The sequence below is a fragment of the Anoplophora glabripennis genome, unplaced genomic scaffold (genome assembly GCF_000390285.2).
Source record: "Anoplophora glabripennis isolate ALB-LARVAE unplaced genomic scaffold, Agla_2.0 scaffold1, whole genome shotgun sequence".
NCBI classification, from domain to species: domain Eukaryota; kingdom Metazoa; phylum Arthropoda; class Insecta; order Coleoptera; family Cerambycidae; genus Anoplophora; species Anoplophora glabripennis.
Genome location: NW_019417028.1, coordinates 1,785,933 through 1,800,789, shown reverse-complemented (window position 1 = coordinate 1,800,789; position 14,857 = coordinate 1,785,933). Strand labels below are relative to the sequence as shown.

Here is a 14,857-nt window from a genome sequence, read left to right as displayed (position 1 = left end):
TTTTTTTTACCTGTTTCTCTTAAACTACGATCAACTCTTTCAAAAGTTTTTGGACTCGGCAAATGTCGACCCGGAAACCTTTCCTCATAAAGTCTTCTTGCCTCCACGGAGTTGCATAATGCTTCCCCATAAATTAGGTGCATATCAGCATATTCTGCACAGGAATATTCTTCCATTTTTAAATGTTATTTCTAACGGCTTAAAACGAATACCACAATAAAATTGAATTTTTATTCTGTCATGCGCCTTTGACAAGTACTTTAAAATCAACAGGGTCTAACAACGAAAACAATAGAAAAGAACTCCATGGAGACAAGAGCAATAATAATTTATAGATGTATTTTGGTCATAGATGTTGATTTTACAAGAAACGGCTTTATCCATTCCCTTAATTCACCACCAGTAAATGTTTATGGTGAATCTGTAGGCTGGCACTAGCGGGAATGATTTTATTGTAAAAAAATAAATTTTAATTGTTGTTGTATATGTTACCAATTTTTTTTAAAACCGATTTATCTAGCAAACCGTTCATTTTTTCGAAATAAATAAAGAGTACCATATTTAAAGAAAAACCTTCAGAGTATCTAATAATAATATTTTCAGTTTGATAAAATTACTTCTGTCAAAATTTTGAGAAAAATTGTGATAGGGCCAGTCCGTTTCTGGACACCTGATAATATCAAAAAGTTTATTTTAGCATCAAATCGTAGAGCTCCATGTGTAATACAACGTACGAAAATTTTATTAAAATATACAGGATGGTTTCAAAGTTATAACCCTAAACGTTAATTTCTAGGTACCCCTTTGACCCCCATAACTCCGTTAGGGGGCACCTTAGGAAAAAAAAATTATAGGAAGGACTAGTTTTATTTTGACCTCCCCTATACACTCCCGAGAGATTAGGAGGTACTTACCGGACACCCTGTATAGAATACTTAAAAAAAAATTAATATTTAGGTAGTAGGTGTAAGTCATTTTGGAAGTGTGTGTAACTGTACTGAATAGTATATTGTACCAATATTAATACAGTATGTTAAAATAAAACCAGCTATGAACTGCACGAAATTTGGATATCTTCCGATAGTTTTGTTTGACAATGCGCTTTGGTATTTTCCATACAGGACTTATCATCCCTAAATACGAATTTTTTCAAGGGCGAACGATAGTGACTAACTTATTTCATATAACTGATTTCATTTCTTCCATCATTGGTAAGGGGTGTCAATCAGATCAGTTATTTACACAGACTTTTCGAGAACCTTTGGTACAGTTGATTACGCAATATTGATAACTAAATTGCGTCCTTTTTATATTTTGCTATCCATTTAATAAAATTGATTAAATCTTATCTTTGCGACAGATTTCAATATAATAGTGTTTCGAGGTCATAAATATGTAGATAGAAGTTACTTCAGGAGTGTCTCGAGAATCTATCCTTTTTTCCCTATTATTCAGTCTATTTATAATTGATGCAGTTGATAATTTAACGGCAAATTCTTGCTGCTATAGGCAATTATTGACTCTTCGTCAACATAACTTGAATCCGGATAAATCATCATTATGTCACTTACTACCACTTATAAGGTTATATACTTACACTACAAAAAAACGCTTCACCAAATATGCACTATACAAATTCTATTTCGATTCCAGTAAAAACATATTTCACGAAAAAAGTCTAACTTATTCAAATAAAATCTCCCAAAGCCAATAAACTGAAGAGGTTTACTTTTGCCTGTCTATTACGTACATGTACGTTCCAATCGAGTAAACAATGGTCAATTTTCGATTCGTGCGTATCATTAGCGGCTTAATTTTCTTGATATTTTGATTTATTTTGGACTAATGATTCCTGATCACTGAGATATAAATAAAAAAGTTTTTCCTCTTATTCACCCTAACCGCGGACATACTGTATATGTCGTTCGTATTTGTTACGTCAAATATTTCTAGGTTTATAATAAAAAACATATTTTCACATAAATATTACACCTTTCATTTCTCGCTTTGGTCTTTTGAAGTGGATCCTAGACCAATTTTTGGTATTCTCTTTAACATTAAAACTTGCGATATTAAGACCTATTGTTTAGTTCATGTGCACTTCAATAAGTCTTTTAATTTTTCTCAAACATAATTACAACCAGACCAGTTACAAATCTGTACAGTCGATCGACATTATCATGTAAATGATTGGTATTTACTACAAACAATTACTGGGGACACATCGTAAGTGATTAGGTGATTTTCAAGATTTGTATTAATTTAATTGTTTCGATTAAATCACATTTCAGTTACAATCGATAATTGTAGAAGTGTACCATCTGCCTGTATGTATTGAATCAGTAAGTACTAGACTACTAGACAAGTGAAAAAATGCTCCAAATGTTAAACCTAAGATATCGTACAATTGCATATACTTCTAGTAGAATATAAATAAGCAATAATAAAAATTCTTTATTTAATAGTTCTAATTGAAGATGAATTTTGCTGTAATATTGCTAATTAATTAATATGATAGAGTTTAAAGGAAATATATTAATTACATATTTAGTCCAATTAAATAAGCGAATCGAAATTTTGGTCAACTTGCCAGAATTTTTGATATGAGTTAGTTTGAGGTATATTTTAACAATAAGTGACAGTAACCCTCGGCCAAGGGNTAACTGCTCTCAAGGAAGGTGTAATGAAAGTGCAATTACATAAGTTATGGATTTGTTGTAAATATATTTCAATCCACAGCAAAATATTTGTGATTTAGGTCCATTTTCATCAAGTTAAATTACACAAGCACGAATGGCTACGACAAGAAAGGAAATACTAGTTCTCTTTTTAATTCTTCTTCAAATAACCAAACCAACATTATCGCAAGACAGCGGAGATGATACCACCATCTTTAGATTACCAAAAGACTTGGTACCAGAAAATTACGACCTGTTCCTGCATATCGAACCAGCAAATGATGATTTTAGCGGAACAGTGAACATTACCTTCCACTTGGTTAATGAATCCTCCGTTGTCGAAGACATTTATTTCCATGCTGATCCAAAATTCGTCACAATAACATATCTAACTGTAAATGGTGACACTAACTGTACGTATGAGAGTCTAGATAACTACATTGTGAAATGTTCTTGTGGTAATATAATGGAAGGAAGCAATTTTCTCTACATTGAATATGAAGGTAAATATTCTCAAACTGATGGACGTGGTTTGGTTAAAACAAGTTATACGGATAATGGCAAGAAGCAATATTTGATCGAATCATATTTTGAACCAACTTTCGCGAGGAGAGCTTTCCCTTGCTTTGACGAACCGGATTTTAAAGCTACTTTTTCTATCAAAATAATAAATCCGGTTAGTTATACTATGCCTGTGAGCAACAGTATTCCTCAAGATTACATTATTAAGTAAGTGCTTTATTAAAAAGGAAGTAAAGATCCTGTAAAGATTTGAAAGTTATTATTAACCAGTTACTTTTACTTTTAGCATGGAAAATCTGACAGTCACCTTTCAACCGACTCCAAAAATATCGACATACTTAGTCTCAATTTTTGTTTCTAACTTTGAAGAAACATCATTTTCTTATGCAGACGACGAAGAATATACTTTCAAATTTTTGACACGGTCTGGTTTTGAAGATTTAACATCTAAAGTTGCTGGAACCCACTATGGTCAAATCATGGATGCATTGAGTAACTTCACTGGACAATCTTTCCAGGATATAGGCGACACTGAATGCTATCAAGTTGCTGTACCCGATTATTTTTCCGAAGATATGGGGAATTTTGGACTTTTTGTCTACAAGTAATTTTCAACTATTTTCAATTTCTTTTATATTAAATACATTTTTGTTACAGAGAAAGAGATCTGTTAGATGAAGGCGATAAAACTACTGTCAAGGTTACTCAAAACATACTGCAAGCTATGACATATAAGATAAGTCACGAATGGTTTGGAGGAGAAGTTTCGACCACGTGGTGGTCAGACTTTTGGGCAAACGAAGCTGTTCCGATGTATTTTAAATATATTATTCCGAATAAGGTAAACAATATGACTTATAGCTCCAACAAAGTATTTCCAATGTACTTAAAAGTTTCTATAATGGTGTATAAAGGTTTGTATTATTCTAATACTACTATAGTCTGCAACAAAATGTAATGTGTGATATTTCCAATTTAGATTGATGAGGGATTCGAATTTACAAACCAATTTGTAGTGGACGTAGTTCAAAAAGCAATGCAGTACGATGCCATGCCTTTCGTAGAACCGCTTTCTTCTGATGAGTCAGATATTACCAACGAATGGGGAATTGAAAATAAATTGGATAAATACAGTTTACTGAAGGGTATTTTATTACACATAATTTTCTTTCTTGTTACTTCAGTAATTAATCATAATTTTGATGTAAGTGAGGCAAACATGAATTAGAAGCAGTTGGTGATTTAAATTTAGAAGCAATACAAGCTTTAGTATATAAAACTTACAACATTGCCAGAGATATAAGAGTTTAATTAATTCTAATTCAACTGTGCAGACAAAAAAGTTATTTTGAATGTTTTATAAACATGATATATATGCGGAAAGTTTTTTAGCTTTCAATATACCTACATTTTTTCCAAAAATTTACCTTGCAGACAATAAATTATTTTCTTTATGTTACCACTTGATTTCATTATTCTTTTCTTCGGTTAAGGTTGACACTTTTGTCATTTTCACAACACGTTTTGGTGATTCATTTATCAAAATAACTTTTCCTTCCCTATTTATTCTGAACGTTTAAACCAATGTGTAATATTTATTTTACAACGTTGTAGGAGCAACACTGCTGCATATGATAAATTATTTTGTAAGTGGAGAAGACCAGTTTAGAGAAAATCTTCAAAACCATCTACAAAATAGGTATGTTATCAACCTATTTTATTATTATCATAGCCTCTGCTGTTAAAGCTAACTATACAGGGTGATCCATTAACGATAGGGAGCCGCTGTATACAGGAAACTAGACGTGCTACAATTTTGGGTACAAAATCTATTAACAAATTGTAACTTCACGGCTAGAGGACGCTACTGCTATAGTGTTACAGAAAATTGTCGTTTTTTTCTAAATTTCGCTTATATAACCTAAGTTGAAAATACACTTTTTAGATACACTGTTAAACCTTTTATTAGTTTTGTTTTAATTCTTTTGTTATTGCCATAGCAACGACAGTATAGAGGACGCCATCTTGAAAGTTTTAAGTTGTCGTAACTTCTAAATGATTTCAAGAAACGGCGGCTCATTTTAATAGACTACAAGCCCATCGGAAATTTTCAAAGGGTCATTTGAACCAGCATGAATTACATATAAATCAATACTACCGCATATAACAATAACTTTAGAAACTATGCCGTCAATTCTTGTTGGTACAGGTGAGTACACAGGTAAGCTAAACCTGTCCACCAAGGGGGGGCAAAACATTTTTGTACGGCATTTCTAAAGTAAAGAGGTTATACAAAAAAAATTAACCTCGAGCTAATGCCGTACAAAAATAGCAATGCCGGAAGACAGGAATATTTCTGATTTTCTGAAAATTTTGGCCTTGTTTTTGGTGATTTACTACAGTACGGCATTTATACTGAAGTTTTGGTTTGATACATAGAGAACTTTTTTAGTAACGCCGTAAGTATCTGCTGATACAGGAGTTAGAAATGCAGGGCACAACTCTCTTTTTGTAAGTAGCGTATAGGGGGTGATTTGAACCAACATCAACTTTCACTAATTTTAATTCTATTTTATAAAATAATGACATTTTTGGCCTTGCCGTACATTTTTCATGAAGCATATGCTTCAGATGGTCGGCATTGTTGCTAAAACATTATTTAAAATAAATAAAATATTTTTTAAGTAATATGCCGTTAAAAAGCCATAGGTCGATATAAAAATTATTAATTTTATAAATTTGAAATTAATTTTTTTTCACAACAATCTTAAAGTTGTTTTTGTAACAAATGCACTTTTAAATTATTTTTACTAATTTTAAACATATATTGTATGCCAATGGCTTCATCACAATTATTGTAACAGAAGTTGCAAATATGCAAATGAGAGAGTACTATTACTTCAAAACATATAATTGTATCACTGTTTTAAATGTAAGTATTTATATAGGAATTCTCAAGAATATTGAGTTAAAATTAATTGTTTGTTATTATATTTATTTAAAAATAATACTTAATAATACAAGTCATTAAATTTCTATACACAATTTTTTTTAATCTTAAAGACAATGCCATCATAATTTCTACGGTATAAATTAAATTTCTCTTGAAATTAGGATAAACTCATTTTGGACTTATTAATGACCTAAAAATATAGTAAAAATTTAATGAAAAATATTATCAGCTATATTAAATCCACTAGTTAAAAATGTACGGCATTGGTTTTTTTATATTTTTTTTTACTTATGAAAAGTCAATTACAGCCATAACATTTTTAGTTTATAACAAGGAATTTTCAAAATATTGTAAATTTTCAAAATTTATTTTTTTGTTTTTTAATTCGAATTTTTAATTTGTACCATTAATTATAACCGGCCATGATTTAGTACGATAGTTTTTGGTTATATTTTATCAAAAAAGTGGTTGCCGTACAAGAATTAATAATCTTATCGAAAAAATTAAAACTCAATTTCAAAATACAAGTAATTGTTTATAAACTTCTGCATTAACCATAATTTTCAGACGATATAGTTGCTAAGAATTATTTGGAGAGTTAAATAATCATGTCAAATCGATATTTATGTATTGATCCGAAACTTGCAGTAGAATAAATGCCGTACTGTAGTAAATCACCAAAAAAGGCGAAAATTTTCCTGGCTGCTATTAGTGTTATGCCGAACTTACCTGTGTACTCACCTGTACCAAGAAGAAAAGAAGAATAGACGGCAAATAACCCTTAAAAATTTCCGATGGGCTTGTAGTCATAAGGAACTATTAATAACATTTATTTTTATGATGTGGAAATAAAAATATTATTTTCCTGAGCAACGGTAGACGCGGTAATCAGAAAAGTTTTGTAATTGTATCCGTCTACTAAAAAAAAAAAAAAGCAAACAAAAAAGGTTTTTTTTCATGGTTAGACCATTTATTAAGGAAAACAAAAACACAAACCGGGGGTCCATATCTTTTTTTGTTTTCAAGTTATTGCTAATAAAGTGAAGTTGTGCTAGAACTAAAACATAATATCGTTGCATTTAATTTTTAGTAAACGGAGAAAATTACAAAACTTTTTTAATTAGCGTCGTTTACCGTTGCGCAGGAAAGTAATATATTTATTCCCATATCATAAATATAAATTTTATTAATAGTTCTTTAAAATGGGTCGTCGTTTCTTGAAATCGATTAAGGCATTTAGAAGTTATGACAATCTGAAAATTTCAAGATGGTGTCCTTCATACTGGGGTTGCTATGGGAAAAACAAAAAAACAACACAACTTGTGTTTAACAGTGAATCTAAAAAGTGTATTTTCAACTTAAGCGAAATTTCGAAAAAATTATAGCGGTGAAGTTACAAATTATTGGTAACAGAATACCAATAATTCCTACCGTCTTTTCTAATGTGAATAAACTTTCATATAAAGTTGTTTTTTAGAACTGGTTCAGGTACGGATGGCTTGAACATGCTAGAAGATTTAACTAAAGCCGATACTATACAAGATTTGTATTCAGCTGCCCAGTCCTGGGCCTTCACTGCTGGATTCCCATTGTTAAGTGTCAAAATAGATACATCCACTGACGAGAAAGAGACTCTGGCATTTTCACAAGTAATTCATATTCATATACAAAATTTTCAATTATGTTTAAAAAATCTAATGTTTGTTACAGAAGCGCTTTGTTTATCCCACGGACAACACCACAATTTTTAGCGACGACATAAAATGGAATATTCCAGTAAGTTACACCACTTCCAGTAACAAATATTTTGAAATGGGTATTAACGTATATTATGCTCCAAACATAGAATTATATGTCGACATACATAAAGACAATTGGGTTCTGTTCAATATCCAAGGCAGATTCCATTACAGAGTGAACTACGAGGAAGAATTATGGAGAAGAATTATCAACGCTTTTCAAGACGAGAGTGAGAGGACAGAGATTCATTCCCTAAGCAGAGCACAGGTGATTGACGACGTATTTAACATTGCTAGAATAGGAGAGGTAGATTATTCTTTAGCGTTTAAATTGGCAGATACTCTCGTCTACGAAACTGATTATTATCCCTGGTATTCTGCGTTTAATGCATTTTCATACCTTTTAGGGAAGATGAAGGATGACGATGTTGAAGAAAGATTGAAGGTAGGTCTGTATTGCAGGAATAAGTTAAAGAGACCTTAGTGTTTCCGATGTTACATTTAGGAATTTACCAAACAATTTTTAGATGTACATTTTAAGTCTAATGGAAAATGTTATCTACATTCCGGACCATGAGTTAGCTGTTCAAGAAAATGAAACACAAATAGATGTATTGAAAAATGTCATGATGATCGAATGGGCTTGCAAGTTGGGTCATTCGGAATGTATCAGTTTTGCCACTGAACAGTTTGCCAATTTCAAAGAGAATCAGACAAGGTAAGTGGATACAAATAAGTTAATTGTTGGTGATAAATTTATGGTCACGAACATTTTTGTGTTCTATTTCTCAACATATGCCTCTAACACGCCTTGTCTAATCGTCTACAAAGAAGTCCACTCAGGAAGAACATCGTTGACTCTTTTTGTAGAAAAAAGTCTTCAAGTTGATGATTAGGTAGACCAAATGCGTCAGGAAGTAGAACGATCATGTCAAAAAGCAAAATACGAATAGTTTCTATGAGTATTATTTTCTCTATTATTTTTGATATACACTAATGCAAACAATTAAAGGGCCAAAAGAATTTCCGAAATTTTTCCGTGATTTTTGACAGATTTTGGTGAAAAATGGTCGTATCGGGAATGAGGAAGTTGCATCAAATTTTCTTTTGAAGCAAAATTTATTTAAAGTGCAGAAAATGACTATAAAAGTATGTTTCTTATGTAAAACGCCTTTAAACTTAACTATTAATATGTAATTAATTATTAAAATATTGAACCTCCAAAAATGTTTCCATTTTAATCATGATTGTGAAATGTTTAAGCTCAAAAAACGTGACCCTTTAATTTTTTTCAAAAGTTTGACTGCTTGAAACAAAAAACCGGTTCGCTAGATCAAGATGAAAATTCACGGGGTTCTTCTGGGTATATGGAACTGTAAAAGTCAAGCTTAACATTAGTCATTTCGTGAATATTTCTAATTTAGCCGTCAATTTTCTAAAAAACCATAAATTACCCTTTTTTTGTTTTTTAAAATGCGTATAAAAGACGGAAAAAATTTTTGTTCCAAAAAGTTGCGGCATCATACGACCAAAAAGAAAACATGCAAAATTTTTTGTTGCGCTATATTTTAGAATTGCATGATAACCATAACTCCTAAAAAATTTCGACCGAAAGATCTAAAGACTAGAATCTTAGAGCTTCAAAATGCTTTTTTAATTCCCGATAGGTATGACCATTTTTCACCTAAATACAGTCTGTCAAAAATCACGGAAGAATTTCTGAAATTCTTTTGACCCTTTAATTGTTTGCATTAGTGTATAACTAAATACCTGTAAATTTCAATGAAACTTATTTTTAGTATGATGGACTACAATCTAAGACCAGTCATATTTTGTAACGGTATAAGGTATAGTGAAAACGTCAGTGAAGACTGGAAGTTCCTATGGTCAGTATTCGAGTCATCAACATCGGTGCATGAGCAGTATGATATTTTACAGGCACTTGGATGTGCTGAAGATAAAGAGACTCTTAAGGAGTAAGTGGCAATTTAGAACTTATCTATAGATTGATTAGAATAATATGATATAGGTATAAATTCTATGGAAAAGTCGAAACAGTAAAGTAAGAACACTATAATGTCCTTCATTACGACCTTTCTTGATATAGATTTAAAACTGTCAGTCCCATAATCCAATAATTTAGATCGAGTTGAGTTTCTGAACTATATTATTATTTATTAATACTATTTTTCAATCCCATTTAATTTGAACCTCAGTTCCAATTTTTGTTATTTTGTAGTTTGTGTTCAAAAGATTAAAAATATATAAATCCTAAAATTACAAAATAAAATTAAAGTCAAAAATATTTCGGTAAAAGGCAAATTTAGAACACGCTTTGCATTAAATCAATTTTATATGCAGATTAAAGAATTTGTTTATTCATGTATTCTTTTACGGGTAATATTTTAATTAGTATATTCCTTAGTTACATTATAAGGCTTGCTGTACCCATCATTTCTGCATATTTCAAGAGACAAGACACTATGGTTGTATTCGGGTCAGTCTTATCAAATTCCGCGGGAATCGAGGCAGCTATGTCGCTTTTAGAGAGCAGTATTGCATATATACAATTCATGTAAGAAATGAGATATTTAGAGAAGTAAACAATTTGTCAATGTGATTTCTATTTTTTAGTTTTAACGGCGAACTTGACGAAGTATATTATCTATCAGACATGATATTGGCTCTTGCTGAAAAATTAACTACTGATGAGCAGCTGCAACAAGTAAGTAACTTTACAAAAGAAACATCATTACATTTATCAGTTTTCATTTAAAGTCCAGTTGATTGAGTGTTTAAAGTTTATTGATTTAAAAAAATTCTTTTAATAATTCTAGCACAAATCTACGTATTATCTCACTTCTCTCACTGATTATCTCACTTTCATCCTCAGCTTTTTTATTTTATTCCATTACAGAATAAATATTTTTTAAAATTGATCTAGATTTTGAGATGTTGTTGAAAGTTGTTCATTTTAACATAGGTTTATATGGCGAAGATGAACGGTGCCGCTCTTTTTTTGACCATAACTGAGAAAAAAATGTAGAAATTGTGAAACAAAACTTTTCCATAGTATAGTACACAGTATTATCTTATTTTTGATGTAAAACTAATGTATGTTTTGAACACAGTACAGCTGTATTAATTAGAAACAGAAACCAATAATTGAATTTCTGTCTGACTTGAGGATTAATGTGGCAACGTCGCAATCAGCTGACAGCAAGGAGGGAATACATTTGAAAGACTTGATAAAAACGAAATTGATTTCAAACATATACATTTTTCCTAAATCCCATGTACATTGTTATCAACAATAAATTATCCACAACAGATGATTTTTTGTAATGTTTTTAAAAAACTAGATTAATTAAAAAAGACTAGGAAGCTGTGATATATTTATTGGAATAAAAAATACAGTTGATAAATCCTTTTAATATATTTAATGGTTTATAAAAACATCGTAATCATTACCCAGCAATATTTAGGGTTACATAAAGTTTTCTTTACTTGATTAATATAATTAGTAATACTTGAGATAAAAGCATTTGTACGGAATAACAAAGGAACATAAATATTTCTCAGCAAACTTTATATCTAAAAAATTAGTTATAGTTGCAAAACTTTTGTAACATTACTAAAATAGAGATTAAAAACACGAACAGTGAGTAATAATGTAATTTCTATCACAGAACCTTCAAAATTGCATCCAACATTTTCTTTGACTTGGACGAGAGATGGGCGCAAGTGTCATTTCATTTCTTTAGAACAAAATTAACTTAATTATTTTCTCGTTGTTTTACCAGTTCACATGATTTACGGATAAAGGATACAAATCTTCGAGAGGATAATACGATATATTTGCTATATATAATAAATATATTTTACATAGTTTACACACAATACATTTTTGAACGCGTACGCATCTTTACCCGAATTTGACACGCAATATCTCCGATGTCCAAGGTCTGTAGGTTCGCAGTGTGTACAACTGCACTAGATTATTAGCGCTGTTGCCACATCTACATAGTGTTTATGCGTTCATTAAATATAATTTAAAACTACTTAAATATGATATTTTTATGTTGTTAATTTTCAATATGTATGTTATGTGCATATTGAGTAGATTTCTTTGCTATATAGATAATGTTTATCGCAAATAATTTCAATAGAATTAAATTTTTTCAAGTTGGTAGCGGGTTTTAGTTCCATAAGAAAAGCATAAGACCCCCCCTGCGGTCCTCACTTCCCTCGGACCCCGATATACCTCCTTAAGCTCAACATGTTAGTTTATATTTCGAACGACTTTTACAAAATTGAGATTTGTTTTCAGTTTCAGGATACTCTTTCTAGTCACGACGTTCTTAGTGGCTACGAAGACCTTAGAGTAAAAGCTGAAACATTAGCCAAAGTTAATATTTATTGGGCGAAACAGTATCAAGATGTTATTGAAGGAATACTTCCCGAGATTGTAGTTAGTACCACTAGAGAAAGTACAGATACCTCAGAATATACTACAGCGGAAACTACTGTTACAACAGACTATTCCGCAATAACAGATCAGCCTACTTCAATAGAACCCAGTACTACAACCGAATCGTCTAGCGAAATAATATTTGTTTCACGTATCATTGTCGTTGTTGTTGGTATTTTTACCTTAATTATATAATAATGCAACTCTAATTAAAAAAATGCAATTAATAGTATCTTTTAAGCTTTTTTTAATACAAGACCCAACCAAGTATTTATTATTTTCCTTCATTGTTTACGATCTAGGAGCTTTTCTGTTCCACGTCTGAAGACACGGTAGTTTGGAAGTGAAGTATACATCAAGCTAACTTTAAAGCCTGACGTCATCATTAAAAGAGATTCATAGAATGAAAGAACAAGCTTGTTCGACAGAGAGTAAGAGAAGCATGATCAGAAATATATGAAGTAACCTTCACATCACTTTTCAATGGCCACTTTTCTGATGATAGAAGTTCGAGTATGATGTCTTCCAGGTCTTTTTTCTTTAGACTAGTCCCTCAAGACGATGAAGTTGCTGACAATAAACCTCATCAGTGATGATCACATTCCTCGGAAGCAATTCTTAATAGACGACACCTTCTTTGTTCCACTAGATGTACAACAGAGAGTTGCCTTTTTGTTGAGGCTAAGCCATCGTTTTCTGTTCGTGGCCTTGACGTTAAAATAATATTTTTAGTCACCAGTGATAGTCTATGACAAAAAAAATCACTGTTGCTGACGAGCTGAATGATAATAACCCTGAATCATGTGGCTAACATACACCTAATTTTTTAACTTTGTTCAGATGGAAGCTGAAACGTCATAAGTCACACATGTGAAAAGTTTCTTTATAGCATTCACATGTTTTTTTTGCTTGTGTGTTTAACAAAGTTGTTCGTGTGATAAAGATTGAATTATTGTTACACGTATATCTTGAATAACTATAAAAAAACTAAATTGAACTGATAACATTACACTTGACAAATCTTATCTTCAATGCGACAGTGGCAATTTTGTAATGATTGCAAGTGTTCTAGATTAAATTGAACATGAAATTATATTTAAGTAGAACAAATAGCATGTCTTACTCGTCACTTTTTTCGTTCATGATTTTCCCCACTTTTCGTTGACGCAGTACGTTCAGTACAAACCCTACATCACTAGGCTCAATATCAGGAAGCATCACTGAAGATGATATAAACAAACCAATCGCAAAATTAAAAATTAATATGACCATTGGTTCCCAGTTTCGTTGTTAACCATTGCTTTAGAATTTGCCCAGTGACTCAAATGAAATAACAATAGGTCTATTGCTATTTTACCTAATTTTGCTAAGGTCTTTGAATTCCTTATACAATCATCTACATTGTCATAAAATATCTATTGTCATCCTGTAAATACGGATTCATGAAAGAGCGTTCCATACTAACGTACTTTAGCTAAGTCACACTAATACGTATCACAAGCCATGGATTTTAAGGGACAGATGTATATGGATTTTTCTCTTCAAAACTTATTTAACAGATCTACTTTATTATGTCGTTTATAATGGGTTTAGGTCTGAGCTATTTGCTGCTGGATCAGGTGTTCCTCAGGGATATAATCTAGGGCCCCTATTATTTTTTATATTTATTAATTACAGAAATTAAATGTAGTAGGATAAAATTTATTGTAACATTGATAATATTAACAACTGTGTGTGTTTTATAAACTCAAATGTGTTTAAGAGTAGTGTGGAACATTTAAGCTCAAATTAAACATAGCTAAATGTTAAGTCGTTAGTTATTTAAGAAACTATTTGGTATCCTTATGTGAGAAGTATATGCTCGGTTTTGTTTATATTTTATTTACTTCTTCTAGTGACAAGCTAGAGCTTAAACACAGTACCACCAAATTAACTCCAAATTAATGAGACCTCTTCAATCGATCGATTATTTTGTATCTATAATTGGTTGTTATTTACTACAAACAATTAGTCGGCACACGTTACAAGTGTCTTAAGTGACTTTCAAGATTCGAATTAATTGTAGGTACTATTCAATATTAGTTGCGATTAAATCACTTTTCAGTTACAACCGATAATTATTGTAGAAGTGTACCATCTGCTTCCTGTCTTTTTACCTGTAAGTACTATAAAAAATGAAAAAGGGCACCAAATGTTACACGTAGTATGTCGTACAATCGCAAACATCTCTATTGCGCTACAAATAAGCAATAATCAAAATGTATTAGTCAATAATAATATATAAATGACTTTTATAATATTATAAATCAATATCATACTATTAATCTAGGAATCAATTCTATTTTTCATTTGTAATTCATTTATTCGTTTCTAGTGCATATAACAAATTCTTATGGCAAGTTTCTTGACATTCCTTAAATACCTGTTATGTTCTTTTTATCATATATCAGATAATTAATTGCATTCAGTAATTTGTTTTAATTAAACATTTATC

The 14,857-nt window shown here is 31.0% G+C and overlaps 1 protein-coding gene across 1 annotated transcript in view; it reads left to right on the top strand.

The window, feature by feature from the left end:
* Positions 1 to 2,764: 2,764 nt before the first annotated feature.
* The window catches only part of LOC108910862, an 83,318-nt gene continuing 71,225 nt past the window's right edge, over positions 2,765 to 14,857 (top strand). Inside the window, exons 1-12 of the mRNA XM_023455829.1 lie at positions 2,765 to 3,407; positions 3,487 to 3,804; positions 3,858 to 4,041; positions 4,180 to 4,345; positions 4,815 to 4,899; positions 7,631 to 7,802; positions 7,864 to 8,337; positions 8,420 to 8,610; positions 9,692 to 9,868; positions 10,318 to 10,467; positions 10,527 to 10,617; positions 12,223 to 12,549. Coding sequence (XP_023311597.1) covers positions 2,794 to 3,407; positions 3,487 to 3,804; positions 3,858 to 4,041; positions 4,180 to 4,345; positions 4,815 to 4,899; positions 7,631 to 7,802; positions 7,864 to 8,337; positions 8,420 to 8,610; positions 9,692 to 9,868; positions 10,318 to 10,467; positions 10,527 to 10,617; positions 12,223 to 12,549 — 2,949 coding nt within the window. The 5' untranslated portion in view covers positions 2,765 to 2,793. The remainder of the gene's footprint in view (positions 3,408 to 3,486; positions 3,805 to 3,857; positions 4,042 to 4,179; positions 4,346 to 4,814; positions 4,900 to 7,630; positions 7,803 to 7,863; positions 8,338 to 8,419; positions 8,611 to 9,691; positions 9,869 to 10,317; positions 10,468 to 10,526; positions 10,618 to 12,222; positions 12,550 to 14,857) is intronic.